Source organism: Oncorhynchus mykiss, chromosome 19 (assembly GCF_013265735.2).
Source record: "Oncorhynchus mykiss isolate Arlee chromosome 19, USDA_OmykA_1.1, whole genome shotgun sequence".
Classification (NCBI taxonomy): domain Eukaryota; kingdom Metazoa; phylum Chordata; class Actinopteri; order Salmoniformes; family Salmonidae; genus Oncorhynchus; species Oncorhynchus mykiss.
This window is the reverse complement of record NC_048583.1, coordinates 5,635,083-5,659,734: the sequence shown is the minus strand read 5'-3', so window position 1 is coordinate 5,659,734 and position 24,652 is coordinate 5,635,083. Positions and strand designations below refer to the sequence as shown.

The window sequence follows — 24,652 nt, the reverse complement described above, 5'->3', positions numbered from 1 at the left end:
TGAGTCGCGCTGTGCAGACTGGCAAGAGTTGTCCGGGCTAAAGATAGCTGATGACCGCTAGCATTGGCTAGCTGACTACTAGCTAGTAGCTAGTTAGCTGGCTAGCTTCTGCTGGGGTTTCCGGTTCAAAAGTAAAGAAAATATCAGATCCATACCACATTGGGTGAGGCGGATTGCAGGAGAGTATGTTGAAGTTGAGGTTAAGAAAAATAAAAATAAATATATGAGAAGAAAAAATACATAAAAAGATATATACAGACAAGACGAGGACAAAAGACATCTGACTGCTACGCCATCTTGGATACTATGTGATGCCATAGATGTGGTATTACAGCATATTTTCAACGCTGTGTTGCTCTTTGTTATGTTGAAGAAACAAGTTTCTCCCTTACCTACATCAGGGCATGTATCAGATGGTACCTAGATAAGAACCTGTATCAGATGGTACCTAGATAAGAACCTGTATCAGATGATACGTAGATAAGAACCTGTATCAGATGATACGTACAGTAGATAAGAACCTGTATCAGATGATACCTAGATAAGAACCTGTATCAGATGATACCTAGATAAGAACCTGTATCAGATGATACCTAGATAAGAACCTGTATCAGATGATACCTAGATAAAAACCTGTATCAGATGATACCTAGATAAGAACCTGTATCAGATGATACCTAGATAAGAACCTGTATCAGATCAAATCAAACTTTATTTGTCACATGCACTGAATACAACAAGTGTAGACTTTACCGTGAAATGCTCACTTACAAGCCCTTAACCAACAGTGCAGTTCAAGAAGAGATACGAAAATATTTACCAAGTAGACTAAAATAAAAAGTAATAATAAAAGTAACACAACAAGAATAACAATAACGATACCTACATAAGGACCTGTATCAGACGATACCTACATCAGGGCCTGTATCAGATGATGCCTACATCAGGGCCTGTATCAGATGATACCTACATAAGGACCTGTATCAGACGGTACCTACATCAGGGCCTGTATCAGATGATGCCTACATCAGGGCCTGTATCAGATGATACCTACATAAGGACCTGTATCATATTATACCTAGATCAGGGCCAGCATCAGATGATACCTAGAACAGGGCCTGTATCAGATGATACCTAGATCAGGGCCTGTATCAGATGATACCTACATCAGGGCCTGTATCAGATGATACCTAGATCAGGGCCAGTATCAGATGCACATTGCAGAAACTAGACAACTTCATGTTCTCTAAGTACGCAGAGATGGAATTATGTAGGCATAGCTGACAACTGTTGTTCTGATTAAAAAACAATAAAACTGGCCTTTAGACTAGTTGTGTATTTGGAGCATCAGCATTTGTGGTTCGATTACAGGCTCAAAATGGCCAGAAACAAAGACCTTTCTTCTATTCTTGTTCTGAGAAATGAAGGCTATTCCATGTGAGAAATTTCCAAGAAACTGAAGATCTCATACAACTCTGTGTACTACTCCCTTCACAGAACAACACAAACTGTCTCTAACCAGAATAGACATGCATAGTGTTGAGTCATCCGCATACATAGACACAGTGGCCTTACTCAAAGCCAGTGGCATGTTGTAAGTAAAGATTGAAAAAAGCAAGGGGCTTAAACAGCTACCCTGGGAAATTCCTGTTTTTAACTGGAATATATTTGATAGGCTTCCATTAAAGAACACCCTCTGTGTTCTGTTAGACAAGTAACTCTTTATCCACATTATAGAAGGGGGTGTAAAGCCATAACATCAGTTTTTCCAGCAGCATACTATGATCAATAATGTTTAAAGCTGCACTGAACTCTAACAAGACAGCCCGCACAATCATTTTATTATAAATGTCTCTCAGCCAATCATCAGTTATTTATGTAAGTGCTGTGCTTGTTGAGAGTTCTCTATATGCATGCAGGAAGTCTGTTGTCAATTTGTTTATTGTGACATAGCATTGTATCTGGTAAAACACAATTTTTTACAGAAGTTTACTAAGGGTTGGTAGCAGGCTGATTGGTCGGTTATTTGAGCTAATAAGGGGGGATTTAGTATTCTTGGGTAGCGGAATGATTTTAGCTTCCCTCCAGGTTTGAGGGCACACACTTTCAAGTAGTTTGAAGATGTGGCAAATAGGAGTGGCAACATCGTCCGCTATTATCCTCAGTAATTTTCCATCCATATTGTCAGACCCCGGTGGCTTGTGAAAGACTTGTGAAATCCTGTTTGGATATCTTGCAGACCACCTAAACAGAGTCTGTGACAACAATTCAATTTCCCACATGTAACTTGCATTGCAGTGCTGAGCAAACATTACAACACCCTTTTAACCACGGCTCAACCTTTACAAGCAGATTCAACACTTCTGCTGTGTATTTACAATAGGTGATTGGTTAACGCTTCGCTATCAACAGTGGCAGAATTTATCATGCAGGATGAGCAAAGTCAATGGAGGGAAGTAACACCCAGATATGTACATTTGGTTCTACACACACCTCCAGCCAGGTATAAAACAAGCAGTATGGAAGGTGATCATTACATGCATGTTAAGGCACAGTTAACAGGGTACTACAAACTATCAACCAATCAGGTAAGGGAACTCTGAATGTTATATTTTTGATAATATGGGAGACATTTTCATCAAGCAAAAGAGCACAGATGTGTGCAGAAAATACAGTTAAACTTGATGTGCAGCGTGATTTCATGTTTTGTTTTCTTCAACTATGTGTAGAATGAGGAGGCTATTATTTAACCAGAGATCAGTGTACTGAGCCATGAATGCAATGCACACAATGCAATGGGTATTTTGGATAATATGCACACAATGCAATGGGTATTTTGGATAATATGCACACAATGCAATGTGTATTTTGGATAATATGCACACAATGCAATGGGTATTTTGGATAATATGCACACAATGCAATGTGTATTTTGGATAATATGCACACAATACAATGGGTATTTTGGATAATATGCACACAATGCAATGGGTATTTTGGATAATATGCACACAATGTAATGGGTATTTTGGATAATATGCACACAATGCAATTGGTATTTTGGATAATATGCACACAATGCAATGGGTATTTTGGATAATATGCACACAATACAATGGGTATTTTGGATAATATGCACACAATGCAATGGGTATTTTGGATAATATGCACACAATGCAATGGGTATTTTGGATAATATGCACACAATGCAATGTGTATTTTGGATAATATGCACACAATGCAATGGGTATTTTGGATAATATGCACACAATGCAATTGGTATTTTGGATAATATGCACACAATGCAATGGGTATTTTGGATAATATGCACACAATGCAATGGGTATTTTGGATAATATGCACACAATGCAATGGGTATTTTGGATAATATGCACACAATGCAATGGGTATTTTGGATAATATGCACACAATGCAATGTGTATTTTGGATAATATGCACACAATGCAATGGGTATTTTGGATAATATGCACACAATGCAATGGGTATTTTGGATAATATGCACACAATACAATGGGTATTTTGGATAATATGCACACAATGCAATGTGTATTTTGGATAATATGCACACAATGCAATGTGTATTTTGGATAATATGCACACAATGCAATGGGTATTTTGGATAATATGCACACAATGCAATGTGTATTTTGGATAATATGCACACAATGCAATGGGTATTTTGGATAATATGCACACAATGCAATGTGTATTTTGGATAATATGCACACAATGCAATGGGTATTTTGGATAATATGCACACAATGCAATGGGTATTTTGGATAATATGCACACAATGCAATTGGTATTTTGGATAATATGCACACAATGCAATGGGTATTTTGGATAATATGCACACAATGCAATGTGTATTTTGGATAATATGCACACAATGCAATGGGTATTTTGGATAATATGCACACAATGCAATGGGTATTTTGGATAATATGCACACAATGCAATGGGTATTTTGGATAATATGCACACAATGCAATGGGTATTTTGGATAATATGCACACAATGCAATGGGTATTTTGGATAATATGCACACAATGCAATGGGTATTTTGGATAATATGCACACAATGCAATGGGTATTTTGGATAATATGCACACAATGCAATGGGTATTTTGGATAATATGCACACAATACAATGGGTATTTTGGATAATATGCACACAATGCAATGGGTATTTTGGATAATATGCACACAATACAATGGGTATTTTGGATAATATGCACACAATACAATGGGTATTTTGGATAATATGCACACAATGCAATGGGTATTTTGGATAATATGCACACAATACAATGGGTATTTTGGATAATATGCACACAATACAATGGGTATTTTGGATAATATGCACACAATACAATGGGTATTTTGGATAATATGCACACAATGCAATGGGTATTTTGGATAATATGCACACAATGCAATGGGTATTTTGGATAATATGCACACAATGCAATGGGTATTTTGGATAATATGCACACAATGCAATGGGTATTTTGGATAATATGCACACAATGCAATGGGTATTTTGGATAATATGCAAACAATACAATGGGTATTTTGGATAATATGCACACAATGCAATGGGTATTTTGGATAATATGCACACAATGCAATGGGTATTTTGGATAATATGCAAACAATACAATGGGTATTTTGGATAATATGCACACAATGCAAAGGGTATTTTGGATAATATGCACACAATGCAATGGGTATTTTGGATAATATGCACACAATGCAATGGGTATTTTGGATAATATGCACACAATGCAATGGGTATTTTGGATAATATGCACACAATGCAATGGGTATTTTGGATAATATGCACACAATGCAATGGGTATTTTGGATAATATGCACACAATGCAATGGGTATTTTGGATAATATGCACACAATGCAATGGGTATTTTGGATAATATGCACACAATGCAATGGGTATTTTGGATAATATGCACACAATGCAATGGGTATTTTGGATAATATGCACACAATGCAATGTGTATTTTGGATAATATGCACACAATACAATGGGTATTTTGGATAATATGCACACAATACAATGGGTATTTTGGATAATATGCACACAATGCAATGGGTATTTTGGATAATATGCACACAATACAATGGGTATTTTGGATAATATGCACACAATACAATGGGTATTTTGGATAATATGCACACAATGCAATGTGTATTTTGGATAATATGCACACAATGCAATGGGTATTTTGGATAATATGCACACAATGCAATGTGTATTTTGGATAATATGCACACAATGCAATGGGTATTTTGGATAATATGCACACAATACAATGGGTATTTTGGATAATATGCACACAATGCAATGGGTATTTTGGATAATATGCACACAATGCAATGTGTATTTTGGATAATATGCACACAATGCAATGGGTATTTTGGATAATATGCACACAATGCAATGTGTATTTTGGATAATATGCACACAATGCAATGGGTATTTTGGATAATATGCACACAATGCAATGGGTATTTTGGATAATATGCACACAATGCAATTGGTATTTTGGATAATATGCACACAATGCAATGGGTATTTTGGATAATATGCACACAATGCAATGTGTATTTTGGATAATATGCACACAATGCAATGGGTATTTTGGATAATATGCACACAATGCAATGTGTATTTTGGATAATATGCACACAATGCAATGGGTATTTTGGATAATATGCACACAACGCAATGTGTATTTTGGATAATATGCACACAATGCAATGGGTATTTTGGATAATATGCACACAATGCAATGGGTATTTTGGATAATATGCACACAATGCAATTGGTATTTTGGATAATATGCACACAATGCAATGGGTATTTTGGATAATATGCACACAATGCAATGTGTATTTTGGATAATATGCACACAATGCAATGGGTATTTTGGATAATATGCACACAATGCAATGGGTATTTTGGATAATATGCACACAATGCAATGGGTATTTTGGATAATATGCACACAATGCAATGGGTATTTTGGATAATATGCACACAATGCAATGGGTATTTTGGATAATATGCACACAATGCAATGGGTATTTTGGATAATATGCACACAATGCAATGGGTATTTTGGATAATATGCACACAATGCAATGGGTATTTTGGATAATATGCACACAATACAATGGGTATTTTGGATAATATGCACACAATGCAATGGGTATTTTGGATAATATGCACACAATACAATGGGTATTTTGGATAATATGCACACAATACAATGGGTATTTTGGATAATATGCACACAATGCAATGGGTATTTTGGATAATATGCACACAATACAATGGGTATTTTGGATAATATGCACACAATACAATGGGTATTTTGGATAATATGCACACAATGCAAAGGGTATTTTGGATAATATGCACACAATGCAATGGGTATTTTGGATAATATGCACACAATGCAATGGGTATTTTGGATAATATGCACACAATGCAATGGGTATTTTGGATAATATGCACACAATGCAATGGGTATTTTGGATAATATGCACACAATGCAATGGGTATTTTGGATAATATGCACACAATGCAATGGGTATTTTGGATAATATGCACATTGAATAAGCATATAACTCCTGTCTATGGTTCATTTGCTCACTGTCATTTGCTTGTGCAAAATGTCCCCCTACATGCTGTGTGTATGCAATAACTGTGGCTTTGCAAGTTTGTTATCCTAGCAAGAATACCCTAAAAAAAATGATTTTGTTATTAAAACAGATATCATGCAAGTCTTAATATTTGCAGAAATGTTTGCACTGTCTACATTGAATGAACTGTTGTTTGCTGTGCAGTCTCAGTGTGTGCAGATAAGCCTATCGTAGTGTTTTTCAGAGTCAAAATGCCAAAATACAAGGTGACTGTGTACACACACAACATCGCAACTGGCACCACGATGAACAACATCTTCATCAAGCTGGTTGGCGAAAAAGGAGAGAGTAAGCGCACGTGGCTCACTAGCTTGAAGGGACTCTTCTATCAAGACACAGTAAGTCAGTGCTCCTATCAGTACTAAGAGATATTTATCTTTAAAACTAGAATCATTAATTGAAACAATAACAAAGAGGCACCCCGCCTCTGTTTTGGTAAAAAGCTGAGGGATGGGCTTGTAGAAATGTCACCATTCTCAAAATCATAGAAAAATGTGTACTTTTAACCATGTTTTGTGGCTATAGCTTAGTGTTTGTTCACATTTACAATGTTTACAAACATTGGTGTAAAACAAGCTTATATTTTGGGTTCTGATTGGGTAAGACAGTTGAACTAAGCAATTATAAATTACATTCTTCAAGAATCTATGGGTATATATAATTAAAAATTATAATAATGGATGTAGCAACAAATTATTCTAGCTTCAATAAGACTTACCATTTGCATTTTTCAAATACTGTACTCAAAACACCCAAAAGAACCCAATATGTTCATTAACATATAGTGTATATGACATGAAGACTTTGTTGCCTGTATGTTGGACACTTAAGTAATAATACTGGTAGTACAGGATTAGTTATATTTGCCTTTGTTACTTGCTTTCTCACACAGTCCAGATTCCGCTCTCTCTCGCTCTCTCTCTCTCATCTTCTCTCTCTGCCCTTCCCTTTATCTCTCTCTCACTCACTCCCTCCCTCCATCCATCTCATTCTCTCATTCCCTCCATCTATCTCTCACTTCCTCCATCTCTCTCTCCCCTGCTCTCTCTGCAGGGGTCTCGTGAATTCGACGTGGTGTGCCCCTTTTCACTCGGCAAGCTGGTGCTGATAGAGCTGGACAAACAGCCCCTCCCACTCTTCCCCCTGGATGCCTGGTTCCCATCCAAGGTTGTCGTGACGACGCCAGAGAGAGGCACATGCCAGTTCCCTATCTACTGTTGGATTCTGGACAAGGAGGTGCACCTGTTCAGAGAGGGCACAGGTCAGCACGGTGTGACGTTATGAAACAACATCACATGCAAACATGTTAGAATGAGTAATGCATGGGGAAAAAATGGATACTTGCAGCCATTGTGATTTATTTTATTTTTTTATTTTTCAGCTAAAAGGCTCTGTGATGAAACTAATCATCTTGCCAGGTACAGCAGGGAACTGGAGATGAAGACGAGAACTGAGCTGTACTGGTAGGTGCTGTGGTCTTTCGTCCTAGCTGCCCAGTCTGTCCATTATATCTGACCAACCTCCATATATTTCCTGCTCCTCCTCTTTCTCCTGCTCCTCCTGCTCCTCCTCCTACTCAGCTGGGATACCTACAAGGAGGGTTTCCCCGGCAGCATGAAGGCAGACAACCCTCTGGATCTTCCCAGCGAGATCCAATTCTCGTTCACCAAGGCCACCCAGTTCCTCTTCACCGCCGCCACCGGGTGAGTTCCTCACCTAAGCTAAATGTATACCCGACTTGAGTACACAACACGAGAATGCAATGTGCTACTCATAATGGCTTCCCTATGTGGTTATGTGGTAAGTTACAGAATGAGGAATCGGCGTGCTCAACTCGAAGGTCTGTAGTAACTAAAAGTTGTTGGGTGCCGGGTTCAAAAGGCATGCACTGGGGGGGGAACCCCAAAACCCTCATTCATTAAAATATTCTCTACATTTTAATGTATTTTTAGGCACTAGAAGTTGTGAAAAATAGTAGAATAATGTATGTAAATAATGAATGTAAATTATGATTGTGAAAAAATATACTACAATGTTTCATCAATTATAACTATGTGTGAATGCCTTATTTTTCTCCAAACGCTGATGAAGGCTATCGCCCAAATGTGTCTGATTGCTCTGCCCTCTCCTGCTGATAATTACATTAAAACTTGAGAATAGTTCAGTGCGGATTTGAGCTTTTTTCCTTTGTCCAGTACGTGGTGAGTTTAACATTTTGGGTTGTACACACTTGCATATTTTTACGACTATGCAGGACAGCCATTTTTGCGTAGCTAATTGCGTTGCATACGTCGGGCATAATTCATCCTCTAAGGACAGTTCAAATAGTACTTCCTGCAGCCGATCATTAATACTCTTCTAAAGTATTCCATTCATTTATATTGTTGAGTTGTACATTTGCTTTGTGAAACTCTATTGGCTCAGCTTGACATAGTTCATTGTCTCCCATTCTGTAGGATCACTGAGCTGAAACTAATGGGGTATTCTGACAGCAAGAAGAGCTGGAAAAACATTGATGAAATCAGCAATGTCTGCCTCAATAGAACTGTCATCTCAGGTGAGTGCATTTCATAGGTGCTTTTGCAATATTAACTCCAGGGGCCTGTTTATTAGGTGTTAAATGTTTTGAAACAAAGAGAAAGGGGAAGTAATACTACTTGAATATGTCCAATAAAAATATACATTCAGTACCAGTCAAAAGATTGGACACACCTACCCATTCAAGTTTTTTTTCTTCATTTTCACTATTTTCTACATTTGAGAATAATAGTGAAGACGTTAAAACTATGAAATAACACATATGGAATCATGTAGTAACCAAAAAAGTGTTAAACAACTATTTTCTATTTGAGATTCTTCAAAGTAGCAACCCTTTGGCTTGATGACAGCTTTGCACACTCTTGGCATTCTCTCGACCAGCTTCAAACTTTTGACTGGTACTCTATATACTGAAAACGACCCTGGTTTACTAGGCATCATCTGGAAGAAAACAGACTGAAACAGGGAGGGAATACCTGTCCAATAAGAAACGATTGATTTTATTTTCTGTTGCAAAAGGTTTTACTACGGTGTGCACTAATTAATACGACCCAGAATTTCCTCCTTCCAGACTACGCACAGGAGCACTGGAAGGAAGACGAGTTTTTCGGGTACCAGTATCTGAACGGCTGCAACCCCATGTTGATCCGTCGCTGCTCGGAGTTGCCGGCAAATTTCCCCGTCACAGGAGACATGGTCAAGCCCTCTCTTCGTGGATCGTCCAGCCTCCTAAAGGAATTGCAGGTACTGTACAGTATGTCAAAATGGGACTCTTTGTTAAAAGTTGCCTAAATTATTGCAGTACCACTTCTACCAAGGGTGGCGCTGGACTAGGGGCAGTCCTCTTGGACCAAGGTGAATATCTTAGATATTCACAATTATCAATGGAAGTCAATGGAGATCCTTTTGTTGGATGTCTAGACGTCCACTTTCTTGGACCATCAGAAGCATGTACCAGATTCCTTTTTGGACCTACAGATGACTTTTGTGGAGGTCCATCCAGTACGTTTCTCAATAGCTAGGTTTCCATCCAATTGGCAATAGATTTTCATGCAAATATTCTCAATTCCGCATAAAAAAATGTGCACATTTCCCCACGATAGATGTTTCCATCAAATTGACCTGTTGCGGAAAAAAGTCTGTGTGATGACGTAGTGTACATAAAAATAACCTTTATGGTTCTCATGTACCCAAACATAAAAATACCCTTTATGGTTCCCATGTACCCAAACATAAAAATAAAATAAAAACTCTGATTGCTTTGTCACAATTATTTTTCTGTTAAATAGCGAATGTGCCCACTCTGGTCTTGGCTTGTGCACTCTAGCCAACAGCTGGCAGATACAGTGCAGGTATAGCCTTCATTATGATATTATTATTATTATATGGACAAAAAATATATAATTTTATTTATCAATGGCAGTCAAGCATCGGTAATCATGTCACCAGAAAATGACCCTAGATATGTATTGGAAAGGACCATCAAGTTCATCACTGTGCACTTTCACCACCCTGTAAAGTTCATCATGACTTATTTCATCTAATAAACTGTATGTTTTCCTGAGTCGTAGTGAGAGGACCACACAACATGTGACTCAAGTTTACTTAGATATGATGGTTATTATATCAATTTTTACACATAAAAGTGCCATTCCACCACCATTTCTCGCATAATACATTTTACAGACACAAAAATATCCCACCTTGTCTAGCATATTTTGTTTTGTTGAGGGTTTACAGACAAACGTTCTGTTTCCTTCAGGCCGGTCGTGACATTTTCTATCTGACATGTACTTCAAAAATGTTGGATGAAACCTGGTCACTGATAAATGAAAAACATCAAATCAAAATCAAATCAAATGTATTTATATAGCCCTTCGTACATCAGCTGATATCTCAAAGTGCTGTACAGAAACCCAGCCTAAAACCCCAAACAGCAAGCAGGTGCAGGTGTAGAAGCACGGTGTATAGGAAAAACTCCCTAGAAAGGACAAAACCTAGGAAGAAACCTAGAGAGGAACCAGGCTATGTGGGGTGGCCAGTCCTCTTCTGGCTGTGCCGGGTGGAGATTATAACAGAACATGGCCAAGATGTTCAAATGTTCATAAATGACCAGCATGGTCAAATAATAATAAGGCAGAACAGTTGAAACTGGAGCAGCAGCACGGCCAGGTGGACTGGGGACAGAAAGGAGTCATCATGTCAGGTAGTCCTGGGGCATGGTCCTAGGGCTCAGGTCCTCCGAGAGAGAGAAAGAAAGAGAGAAAGAGAGAATTAGAGAAAGCACACTTAAATTCACACAGGACACCGAATAGGACAGGAGAAGTAGTCCAGATATAACAAACTGACCCTAGCCCCCCGACACAAACTACTGCAGCATAAATACTGGAGGCTGAGACCAGTATTACTTTCTTTTATGTTTTTGTGGGGGGATGGTAACCCTAAAGTCAAAGAAAGTAATCGCAAAAATAACTTTATTGGATGTTTTTTGGGATAATCCTAGTAAAACACAGAGCTACAATATCTGTCCCATTCCAAAATACCAAGAAAGTGAACCATAATCCTAACCTGTTGCATTTTTGCATTCTATCCTACAGTAACTTTTGGATTTATTCTCCCATGTCATCCAATCCCTAACAGAGCGGCAACATATTCCTGCTTGACTACAAGAACCTGGATGGATTAAAGGCAAATGTGATCAATACGAAAAAACAGTACATGGTGGCTCCTCTGGTTCTGCTCTACAGAACCCCTGATGACAAGCTGGTTCCCATCGCCATCCAGGTAAGGTTGCCCTAACTAACTTTGAAGTGAAGAATACAGTCACGGAGACCATTACAAGTGAGAGAGTCTGTAAACCCATCATGTTTCAATCTCCTTTAGAGAGCCCACTTACCCATGGAGGCTGGTGGAGATAGAAATGGAGAGTACGGGCTCATTACTACCGCTCCCTTCTTTATGTTCCAAACATTACAACTAGCCCGTCCTCCCCATGTTTCCCTCCACCAGCCTCCACTGTATCTGACAGCGCCCAAAGAAAATATGTTTGATATTGGGTTGTGGTTTGCGCAAGGCTCTTTTTGAGTGAGAGTGTCATTCCAGTTTATATTTGTGTTATTGTGTCATTACATGTTAAATATGACTATGGCTAGTGAAAATGTCTTGTGAAATACATAAGGGATAATCAACGACTATGTGTTCTCTGGAAAATAATGAATAATGAGGTGTGTTCCACAACGCGCTAGCAGAGTGGAACTGACCTTCCACAGAGTTACATTACTTTCCAGAGTACGCATAGAGCCCCTGTCACGCCCTGACTGTAGATTGCTTTGTATGTTTCTATTTCTAGTTTGGTTAGGGTGTGATGTGGGTGGGTATTCTATGTTGTATGTCTAGGTGTTGTGTTTCTATGTTTAGGCCTGGTATGGTCCTTTATTCGCTTGTTTTCTGTGTTCAGTGGAATAAATATGATGAACACTTACTACGCTGCATATTGGTCCGATATTTCTTACTCCTCCTCAGAAGAGGAAGATGACAACCGTTACAGCCCCGAGTTGATTATCCCTATTATATCATGGCTATAATTTAGCACATTTACTGCTAGAAATGTGTTCCTTTCAGGGATAAAAGAGTTCAACATCCACTAAAATAGCTAGCAAATTTACTAGATAGCGACACTAGTTGCCTGGGTAACCAAAAATACTTGCTAGTTTAGCTAACCAAACCATCAGTCCTAGCTTCCTATTATAAATTTGAATTCAACAATGCCACTAAAATTAGCCTAAAGCCATGTGCGCATTGTTGAGCTTATAATATGAATTTTTTTAAATGTAAACAAATGTATCAACATTTTAAGCTAAACGGTCTGATCTGTTGCTTCAGCCTATTACATATTTACATTATTCATGTGCAGTGGTTGTATGCATTTTGAATCTGTAGAACCGTAGACATATTTTGTATCATCCCAGTGATGACAGGAAGCCCTTAATTATAAAGACATAACAAGTAGGCTATTTGGTTGTAATTGTAATGTTGCAACATTTTATAGACTATCAAGGGTGTCCAACTGTCCTCCAGGAGAGCCTTAAAGGGGCAGTGTTGTATTTTGAGACTGATTGAATATGCGAAGAAGCCAATAGACAGAGTGTAGCCTCCATGTTTGTCTGATTCTCTATGGTTAAAAAAAATCTAGTAATGCATTTCATTTTGTAAAGTGGTTCCTTGCATCATACAATGATGTACAAATGGTGTTACAGACCATTTTTTTGTGTCTTGAGCTTTTGGTAAAGAGGTTTCCTACTTGTCCTAAGGACAAGTGGCTAAAAAAGTCAATGTCAAGCCCTAAACCAAAAAGATTTGTAACGATAGCAGAACCCTTTTTGGTGCTATGTAGAACCATTTTTTATAGTTATTTATAGAACTTTAGGAAAAGGGTTCTTTATAGCACCATAAACGTTCCATTTATAACCTTAAGTTCATGGTTATTTACAGAACCTTCAAAAAAGGGTTCTATGTTGCACCAAAAAGGAATCCGCTAATGTTATTATTTGTATTTTTCCATTAAACAAGGATAATGTTGCTGGTAGCCATCCATGAGGTCCCTAACACTCTCTCTCTCCACAGCTGAAGCAGAAGCCTGCTAAAGACAACCCCATCTTCCTTCCTACTGACTCTGAGTATGACTGGCTCCTGGCCAAGATCTTTGTGAGGAGCGCTGACTTTCAAGAGCACCAGCTCAACGTCCACCTGCTGCGCACTCACCTCCTGGCTGAGGTGTTCGCTGTAGCACTGCTGCGCAACATGCCCATGGTGCACCCCCTCTACAAGGTACATAATACATCACAGCATAGCATAACATAAACCCAGGAGGTTGGTGTAACCCTAATTGGGGAGGATGGGCAAGTGGTAATGGCTGGAGTGGAATGTTATCAAACACATGGGTTCCATTCACTCAATTCCAGCCTTTACTATGAGCCGTCCTCCCCTCAGCAGCCTCCACTGAGCATAACATAATATAGCATAGCATAATATAATATTAGCATAGCATAACATAATATAGAATAGCATAATATAGCATAACATATCATAGCATAACATAGCATAACATAATATATCACAGCACAACATAATATAATATAGCTTAGCATAACATAGCATTGAATAGCATAACATCATATAGCATACAACAAGATAATACATCATAGCATAACAGAATATAGCATAGCATAGCAAAGCATAATATAATATAGCATAACATAATATAGCATAGCATGTCCAGTTGAAAAGTATAGTGTTCCGAGGATCAAATAAAATACAATTTTATTTGTCACATGCACCGAATATAACAGCTTTAGACCATACCGTGAAATGCTTACCTATCAACAATGCAGTTTTAAGTAAATAGAATTAAGAAAATATTGACTAAATAAACTAAAGTACAAAATAATAACACAATAAAATAACAATAACGAGGCTATATACAGGCGGTACCGGTACCGAGTCAATGTGCGTGGGTACAGGTTACTCGAGGTAATTGAGGAATTTGTACATGTAGGCAGTGGTAAAGTGAGGGGTGGGATCAATATAAATAGTCCGGGTGGCCATTTAATTGATCGTTCAGCAATCTTATGGCTTGTGGGTAGAAGCTGTTAATGAGCCTTTTGGACCTAGACCTGGCGCTCCGGTACCGCTTGCCGTGCGGTAGCAGAGAGAGCAGTCTTTGACTCGAGTCAAATTTTGGGGCCTTCCTCTGACACCGCCTAGTATAGAGGTACTGAATGGCAGGAAGCTTGGCCCCAGTGATGTACTGGCCCGTACACACTACCCTCTGTAGCGCCTTACAGTTGGATGCCGAGCAGTTGCCATACCAGGCGGTGATGCAACCGGTCAGGATCCTCTCGATCGTGCAGCTGTAGAACTTTTTGATGATCTGAGGACCCATGGCAAATCTCTTCGGTCTCCTGTGGGGGAATAGGCATTTGTCGTGCCCTCTTCCTGACTTTCTTGGTGTGTTTGGACCATGACAGAGGATAATGACACATGAAAGTATAATACATTTCTTTCTAATGTGGTCCTCCAGACAGTCTTTACTAATGCCAGTTTCTCTCTTGGGATTGTTAACCATCCATCCTTCTCTCCACCCTGGTTTACTGCTTTAGCTTCTGATTCCACACACCCGCTACTCCCTCCAGATCAACCTCTTGGCCCGGGCATTTCTAATAGCTGATGAAGGAGTTTTCACTCAGGTAGGCTACTGAGTGGACTGTTTCCATAGAAGTGTGTGGTGTCCATATTAGGAATCACACATCCATGGAAGTTGTGTCAGAGTCAGCGTACATGCGGTTGTATGTCTTGTAGTGAACCTACAGCACCCCCAAGTATTGTCATTTGGCCCTCCTGGTCAACATACTTGCTGGTAGGTTCACTATCTCTCATAGAACCAGTGTAATATTGCAGCTTAGTTAAAGTACATTATAATGTTACAGAATTATGTAATCAAATAACTTTAAGTGACGTTGTAGTTTGCTGCTTCGGGCGGAGAGGCGATGAATGAGATCCTGAGGAGATCTGTGGCCTCATTGACCTACAGCTCCCTCTGTATGCCGGAAGACATCACTGCACGAGGTCTGGAGTCAGTCCCCAACAACTACTACAGGGATGATGGACTCAAGCTGTGGGACATCATCCACAGGTAGGCTACGACAGAGCAGTAGAGCAGACCTACATGGTGGTAGTACAGTATCATCCGCTGGTAGAATCTACAGTGAAAGCATAGCTCTACATAGATATGACATCTTCTTCCTTCGTTCTTCCGTTGTCGCCTTCCGTATAGGTTTGTAGAGGGAGTGATTGGTTTCTATTACAAGAGTGACTCAGAGGTCCGGGAAGACCAGGAACTACAGAACTGGATCAAGGATATCTTTGACCATGGCTTCCTGGCCCAAGAATGCACAGGTGACGATGTACAGGGTAATAGGGGGGTGGGGGGTGGGGGGGTGGTAATGACGTATGGTGAAATGTCTTGTTTTTTGGTTTCTGGTCCATAACTTCCCCGGCATAACTCACATCTTCCATGGACATGACTGTCCTATAGTAACAGTCCACCCAGCTCCCCTGCCATAACTCCATTCATCACACACCTCTCTCGGTTCTTATCTTTCTGTCCAGGAATCCCTCAGTCTTTCTCCACTGTGCCAGAGGTCGTCAAGTTTGTCACCGTGGTGATCTTCACCTGCTCAGGCCAGCATTCTGCTGTCAACTCTGGACAGGTGGGTGTAGCGTAGCCCATACTTTTTTTCAAGTGTGTTATTAATCTAAATCTAAGCACTACTGACGTTTTCTGCCTCCTCTACCATTTAGGAAGAGACGTATTTGTAAAAATGTTGCAAGGTTTTTTCTGTAATTCCTTGCCACTATCATATCATCATTTTAGAATAGCAGCATATTGGATGTCAGTAATAATCAGTCATTGTTCTTCATGTTACAGTATGACTATGGTGGCTGGATGCCCAACACCCCCATCTCCCTGCAACAGCCACCTCCCACCACTAAGGGGCAGTCTACTGAGAGCACCATGCTGAAGACCTTCCCCGATGTCGGCACAACAGCACAGGGCATGTCCACTATGTGGCTCCTTAGCAAGCAATCCACTGACTTTGTGAGTCTGCCATCTTTTATGAACTACTATCAATATCATCTAGGCCCAAAATACTATATTTAGCTACAAAATATCCTATTTACGTTGTCGTATCTATGGCATCATTAGACTGAAGATTTATTTATCAAATAACGCTGTAATTATTATTACGCGATTAAACTGATTAATCATGTAACTGTAATTAACTAGGAAGTCGGGGCACCAAGGAAAATATTCAGATTACAAAGTTATAATTTTCCTAATTCAACTTTTCAGATATTTTAATATCTGATCAATTAGTCTTCTTAATTAATGAACTATTTACTTTACCTCACGTTAGTCTCATTCCAAACATCGTAAATGGTTGGTTATCTGCACGAACCCAGTCTTCACTGTGAGTCATCCATACCTCAATTGTTTTAAATCATTTATTTACTAACTAAGTAATTCACAGAAATGCATAAACAAACAGTAGATAGTTACAAGGATATGATAACGGAGTTACCCTAGTGGGATAAACCGGCATCGCAGCTTGGTGTACGAAAGGAAAGTGGGGGTCGACTGAGATAAGACAACACACAGTTGGTAATTATAACAATTGAAATGCTAATCCTTTGCACATGAACGCTCACTCATTCAGGAACAATTGCAATCCATACATATATTTACGCTCAGTGTGTCATCAGGGTCTCTGTTGAAAAGTTTGTTTCTGTTGGAGAGTCTGGCCGCCCTCTCTGTCATGGTTAGAATGGATAGTTCAGAGTGACATTCATTCATGTTGTTATGGATAGATGTTTTGGCGGTTGTCGGTCTTCGCGTTCAATGATACCGAATTCCTAGCTGCAGACTAGTAATTAATATCAAAGACTTGTTCTTATTCTGTCGGTATTGATAGTCTAAGAGTTTAACCACGTGGGATGGTTAAAAGATTCAGCAGTCTGGTCTCAAACCTTGTGTTACGGTGAGTGAATGAGGACCCAAAAGCGAACTAACTTAAACAGAGCTTCTTTAATAACCAAACTGTGGTAGGCTCAGATAGACCGGCAGATTCCGACAGGACAGGACAAGGTTACAGCAAACATGACGATAGTCTGGCTCAGGCATGAAACACAACAAACAAGAATCCGACAAGGACAGGAACAAAAACAGAGAGAGATATAGGGACCTAATCAGAGGGAAAAAGGGAACAGGTGGGAAACGGGGTGAATGGGTAGTTAGGAGGAGACAAGGAACAGCTGGGGGAAAGCGGGGGAGAAAAGGTAACCTAATAACGACCAGCAGAGGGAGACAGGGTGAAGGGAAAGGACAGAGACAAGACACAACATGACAGTACATGACAGTACCCCCCCACTCACCGAGCGCCTCCTGGCGCACTCGAGGAGGAAACCTGGCGGCAACGGAGGAAATCCTCGATCAGCGCACGGTCCAGCACGTCCCGAGAGGGAACCCAACTCCTCTCCTCAGGACCGTACCCCTCCCAATCTACGAGGTACTGGTGACCACGGCCCCGAGGACGCATGTCCAAAATTCTACGGACCCTGTAGATGGGTGCGCCCTCGACAAGGATGGGGGGGGGGGGGGGGGGGAAGACGAGCGGGGGCGCGAAGGACGGGCTTGATGCAGGAGACATGGAAGACCGGGTGGACGCGACGAAGGTATCGCGGAAGAAGAAGTCGAACTGCGACAGGATTAATGACCCGAGAAATACGGAACGGACCAATGAACCGCGGGGTCAACTTGCGAGAAGCCGTCTTAAGGGGAAGGTTCTGAGTGGAGAGCCAAACTCTCTGACCGCGACAATATCTAGGACTCTTAGTTCTACGCTTATTAGCAGCCCTCACAGTCTGCGTCCTATAACGGCAAAGTGCAGACCTGACCCTCTTCCAGGTGCGCTCGCAACGTTGGACAAAAGCCTGAGCGGAGGGGACGCTGGACTCGGCGAACTGAGATGAGAACAGCGGAGGCTGGTACCCGAGGCTACTCTGAAAAGGAGATAGCCCGGTCGCAGACGAAGGAAGCGAGTTGTGGGCGTATTCTGCCCAGGGGAGCTGTTCTGACCAAGACGCAGGGTTACGAAAAGAAAGACTGCGTAAGATGCGACCAATAGTCTGATTGGCCCGTTCTGCTTGACCGTTAGACTGGGGGTGAAAGCCGGAAGAGAGACTGACGGAAGCCCCAATCAAACGGCAAAACTCCCTCCAAAATTGAGACGTGAATTGCGGACCTCTGTCCGAAACGACGTCCGACGGAAGGCCATGAATTCTGAAAACATTCTCGATGATGATTTGTGCCGTCTCTTTAGCAGAAGGAAGCTTAGCAAGGGGAATGAAATGAGCCGCCTTAGAGAACCTATCGACAACCGTAAGAATAACAGTCTTCCCCGCTGACGAAGGCAGTCCGGTGACAAAATCTAAGGCGATGTGAGACCACGGTCGAGAGGGAATAGGAAGCGGCCTGAGACGGCCGGCAGGAGGAGAGTTACCGGACTTAGTCTGCGCGCAGACCGAACAAGCAGCCACGAAACGACGCGTGTCATGCTCCCGGGTGGGCCACCAAAAACGCTGGCGAATGGAAGCAAGCGTACCCCGAACGCCAGGGTGGCCGGCTAACTTGGCAGAGTGAGCCCACTGAAGAACGGCCAGACGAGTAGGAACGGGAACGAAAAGAAGGTTCCTAGGACAAGCGCGCGGCGACGGAGTGTGAGTGAGCGCTTGTTTTACCTGCCTCTCAATTCCCCAGACAGTCAACCCGACAACACGCCCCTCAGGGAGAATCCCCTCGGGGTCAGTGGAGGCTACTGAAGAACTGAAGAGACGAGACAAAGCATCAGGCTTGGTGTTCTTAGAGCCCGGACGATAAGAAATCACGAACTCGAAACGAGCGAAAAACAGCGCCCAACGCGCCTGACGCGCATTAAGTCGTTTGGCAGAACGGATGTACTCAAGGTTCCTATGGTCAGTCCAAACGACAAAAGGAACGGTCGCCCCCTCCAACCACTGTCGCCATTCGCCTAGGGCTAACCGGATGGCGAGCAGTTCGCGGTTACCCACATCATAGTTACGTTCCGACGGCGACAGGCGATGAGAAAAATACGCGCATGGGTGGACCTTGTCGTCAGAGAGGGAGCGCTGAGAAAGAATGGCTCCCACGCCCACCTCTGACGCGTCAACCTCGACAACGAACTGTCTAGAGACGTCAGGTGTAACAAGGATAGGAGCGGATGTAAAACGATTCTTGAGGAGATCAAAAGCTCCCTGGGCGGAAACAGACCACTTAAAGCACGTCTTGACAGAAGTAAGGGCTGTGAGAGGAGCTGCCACCTGACCGAAATTACGGATGAAACGACGATAGAAGTTCGCGAAGCCGAGAAAGCGCTGCAGCTCGACGCGTGACTTAGGGACGGGCCAATCAATGACAGCTTGGACCTTAGCGGGATCCATCTTAATGCCTTCAGCGGAAATAACAGAACCGAGAAATGTGACGGAGGAGGCATGAAAAGTGCACTTCTCAGCCTTCACAAAAAGACAATTCTCTAAAAGGCGCTGGAGGACACGTCGAACGTGCTGAAGATGAATCTGGAGTGACGGTGAAAAAATCAGGATATCGTCAAGGTAAACGAAAACAAAGATGTTCAGCATGTCTCTCAGGACATCATTGACTAATGCCTGAAAGACAGCTGGAGCGTTAGCGAGGCCGAAAGGAAGAACCCGGTATTCAAAGTGCCCTAACGGAGTGTTAAACGCCGTCTTCCACTCGTCCCCCTCCCTGATGCGCACGAGATGGTAAGCGTTACGAAGGTCCAACTTAGTGAAAAACCTGGCTCCCTGCAGGATCTCGAAGGCTGAAGACATAAGAGGAAGCGGATAACGATTCTTCACTGTTATGTCATTCAGCCCTCGATAATCTATGCAGGGGCGCAGAGACCCGTCCTTCTTCTTGACAAAAAAAACCCCCGCTCCGGCGGGAGAGGAGGAGGGGACTATGGTACCGGCGTCAAGAGCTACAGACAAATAATCTTCGAGAGCCTTACGTTCGGGAGCCGACAGAGAGTATAGTCTACCCCGGGGGGGGGGTGGTTCCCGGAAGGAGATCAATACTACAATCATACGACCGGTGTGGAGGAAGAGAGGTGGCCCTGGACCGACTGAACACCGTGCGCAGATCGTGATATTCCTCCGGCACCCCTGTCAAATCACCAGGCTCCTCCTGTGAAGAAGAGACAGAGGAAACAGGAGGGATAGCAGACATTAAACATTTCACATGACAAGAGACGTTCCAGGAGAGGATAGAATTACTAGACCAATTAATGGAAGGATTATGACAAACTAGCCAGGGATGGCCCAAAACAACAGGTGTAAAAGGTGAACGAAAAATTAAAAAAGAAATGGTTTCACTATGATTACCAGAAACAGTGAGGGTTAAAGGTAGCGTCTCACGCTGAATCCTGGGGAGAGGACTACCATCCAGGGCGAACAAGGCCGTGGGCTCCTTTAACTGTCTGAGAGGAATGTCATGTTCCCGAGCCCAGGTCTCGTCCATAAAACAGCCCTCCGCCCCAGAGTCTATTAAGGCACTGCAGGAAGCTGACGAACCGTTCCAGCGTAGATGGACCGACAAGGTAGTGCAGGATCTTGAAGGAGAGACAGGAGTAGTAGCGCTCACCAGTAGCCCTCCGCTTACTGACGAGCTCTGGCCTTTTACTGGACATGAAGTGACAAAATGACCAGCGGAACCGCAATAGAGACAGAGGCGGTTGGTGATTCTCCGTTCCCTCTCCTTAGTCGAGATGCGGATACCTCCCAGCTGCATGGGCTCAGCACCCGAGCCGGCAGAGGAAGATGGTAGTGATGCGGAGAGGGGGGCGACGGAGAGCGCGAGCTCCTTTCCACGAGCTCGGTGACGAAGATCAACCCGTCGCTCAATGCGAATAGCGAGTTCAATCAAGGAATCCACGCTGGAAGGAACCTCCCGGGAGAGAATCTCATCCTTTACCTCTGCGCGGAGACCCTCCAGAAGACGAGCGAGCAAGGCCGGCTCGTTCCAGCCACTGGAGACAGCAAGAGTGCGAAACTCAATAGAGTAGTCTGTTATGGATCGATTGCCTTGACATAGGGAAGACAGGACCCTGGAAGCCTCCTCCCCAAAAACAGATCGATCAAAAACCCGTATCATCTCCTCCTTAAAGTCCTGATACTGGTTAGTACACTCAGCCCTTGCCTCCCAGATTGCCGTGCCCCACTCACGAGCCCGTCCAATAAGGAGAGATATGACGTAGGCGACACGAGCAGTGCTCCTGGAGTAAGTGTTGGGCTGGAGAGAAAACACAATATCACACTGGGTGAGGAACGAGCGGCATTCAGTGGGCTCCCCAGAGTAACACGGCGGGTTATTGATTCTGGGCTCCGGAGATTCGAAAGCCCTGGAAGTGGCCGGTGGATCGAGGCGGAGATGGTGAACCTGTTCTGTGAGGTTGGAGACTTGGGTGGCCAGGGTCTCAACGGCATGTCGAGCAGCAGACACTTCCTGCTCGTGTCTGCCTAGCATCGCTCCCTGGATCCCGACGGCTGAGTGGAGAGGATCCGAAGTCGCTGGGTCCATTCTTGGTCGGATTCTTCTGTTACGGTGAGTGAATGAGGACCCAAAAGCGAACTAACTTAAACAGAGCTTCTTTAATAACCAAACTGTGGTAGGCTCAGATAGACCGGCAGATTCCGACAGGACAGGACAAGGTTACAGCAAACATGACGATAGTCTGGCTCAGGCATGAAACACAACAAACAAGAATCCGACAAGGACAGGAACAAAAACAGAGAGAGATATAGGGACCTAATCAGAGGGAAAAAGGGAACAGGTGGGAAACGGGGTGAATGGGTAGTTAGGAGGAGACAAGGAACAGCTGGGGGAAAGCGGGGGAGAAAAGGTAACCTAATAACGACCAGCAGAGGGAGACAGGGTGAAGGGAAAGGACAGAGACAAGACACAACATGACAGTACATGACACCTTGGCCCTCTCTATTTATCGAGGTAAGCTGTTCTGCAACCTTTGTCCTCTCGTAATTGAGAGAAACATGGTCTGTTGAGAAATTCTCAAGGTGGGGCTTTTACTTGGAAGAGCAGAAAAAGGCTGTCACATGACACCATCATCCTCACTCATTCATCTTATACAACAATTAGATGTAAACCTCATATCTGAGGTTATCATATACACAGCTTTATGGTAATAGCCCTTTATGGTATTGTCTCCCATGAGTTTCACAAAATTGTACCAAAAGGACCAGTTCGTAGCTGGATTCTTCGCCGATCTTTTATACCATCTCCAGGACATAAATCTTGTTCGGACCTCAAGTTCTGTGAGGAGGAAGAAATTCCTTTGTTCTCTTCTATGAAAACTTTTACTCTCTCACTATACTGTGGCCATGAGGAGATAATCCCCTCCAGGAATTTACGACCTCTCTCTGACCAAAGCAGCCTGGGTGTAGAAGACAGGGGGTAGGGGGATGGTGCTTAGAAAAGGGCTGGTGCAGAGTGAGGGGTGCTCGCTGTACCCAAAGTGGGCAACATCATGACAACTTGTGCTTTTTAATGTTAATGATTTAGTAACTAGCAATATTTTGCTAACTTCAATTATTCTCCATATGCAGGTGACCCTTGGCCAGTACCCAGAGGAGCACTTCAACGAGATTCCACCCTGCAGGATGATTCAGAAATTCCAGACGGATCTGAAGGTCTTCAGCGAGACCGTCAAGGCCAGGAACTCTGGACTACCAGTGCCATACACCTACATGGACCCTGCTTTGGTGGAGAACAGCGTGGCGATTTAGATAAGCCAAGGGCCTAGACCAGGGTCCAGTTCATTAGGCACTAATTGGAAGAAAACTGAGGACCTACCTGGACTTTTCCAGTTAGGTTTATTTTTGTTGTACTTTGTGCAGCCTTTTAAAATGTTTTCCATTGAGTGCCCTGATGAACATGACCCAATGATTCTGGAGGCATGCGCTAGTAAACATGCTTCAATCTATTAAATGTTTTATTGAGCATGATCATTTTTGGGGCTTCAATAAACAAATATCTTAATTCAATCAGATAAAGGGAAATCACACTGTGGGTTCAGTCAGAATGTTATCGCTGTATCAGAAGTGTTAACTGTGTTAAACCAACACACACCGCCACATGGTGTCCCTCACACAGACTAAGAACACTTGTTGATGTTATTATTACCTTTGTACGTGTTAATGGATGTTAAGAAATACAGGGTCTTTCTGACAATTCATTTCTGGTGCCATATAACTACGGACTACAGGGACTCCTGGTGAAAATGAGTTCTCCTGCTAAATGATGTGACACTGAAATGTTGATGAACAGTAAACAAGTGTCAGAATAATATGAGAGAACAATAGGTGTGACTCATTTACAATTAAAAGCTAATAATTTGTATCTCTAGTCTTCTTGTGATATTTGCCACATCTCATTTTGGTTGATGCCCTGTCTACCTCATGTATTAATTAAAAAATAAATGTATAAAATGAAGTTATACTCTCATTTCCTGCTTGTTTTAAGTCACCTTTATCATCCTGACCCGAACCAAACTGGTTCCAACAATGTAACCAGGCCATCTCAGTACAGGCTGGCTCAGTTCGGCCCAGTACACAGCAAAAGTGTTGGGTCCCTAACACCATGGATGTTTCAAATTCTGACATAAATGACCACTTTGTTAGTGCTGATGCTGT

General features: G+C 42.2%; 1 protein-coding gene across 3 annotated transcripts in view; it reads left to right on the top strand.

Moving 5' to 3' along the window:
* LOC110497317 (hydroperoxide isomerase ALOXE3) overlaps positions 1-24,452 on the top strand; it is a 32,225-nt gene extending 7,773 nt beyond the window's left edge. The window contains exons 1-15 of one of the 3 annotated variants that reach the window (XM_036954046.1): positions 2,470-2,588; positions 6,936-7,089; positions 7,805-8,012; positions 8,133-8,214; positions 8,332-8,454; positions 9,208-9,308; positions 9,861-10,033; positions 11,930-12,073; positions 13,913-14,116; positions 15,448-15,534; positions 15,811-15,980; positions 16,122-16,243; positions 16,457-16,557; positions 16,776-16,946; positions 23,567-24,452. In XM_036954046.1, coding sequence (XP_036809941.1) covers positions 6,943-7,089; positions 7,805-8,012; positions 8,133-8,214; positions 8,332-8,454; positions 9,208-9,308; positions 9,861-10,033; positions 11,930-12,073; positions 13,913-14,116; positions 15,448-15,534; positions 15,811-15,980; positions 16,122-16,243; positions 16,457-16,557; positions 16,776-16,946; positions 23,567-23,746 — 2,013 coding nt within the window. In that variant the 5' untranslated portion in view covers positions 2,470-2,588; positions 6,936-6,942 and the 3' untranslated portion in view covers positions 23,747-24,452. Of the gene's footprint in view, positions 1-2,469; positions 2,589-6,925; positions 7,090-7,804; positions 8,013-8,132; positions 8,215-8,331; positions 8,455-9,207; positions 9,309-9,860; positions 10,034-11,929; positions 12,074-13,912; positions 14,117-15,447; positions 15,535-15,810; positions 15,981-16,121; positions 16,244-16,456; positions 16,558-16,775; positions 16,947-23,566 lie in introns of those variants that run through there. The other 2 variants (XM_036954049.1, XM_036954050.1) reach the window with 2 other exon arrangements.
* Positions 24,453-24,652: the final 200 nt, after the last annotated feature.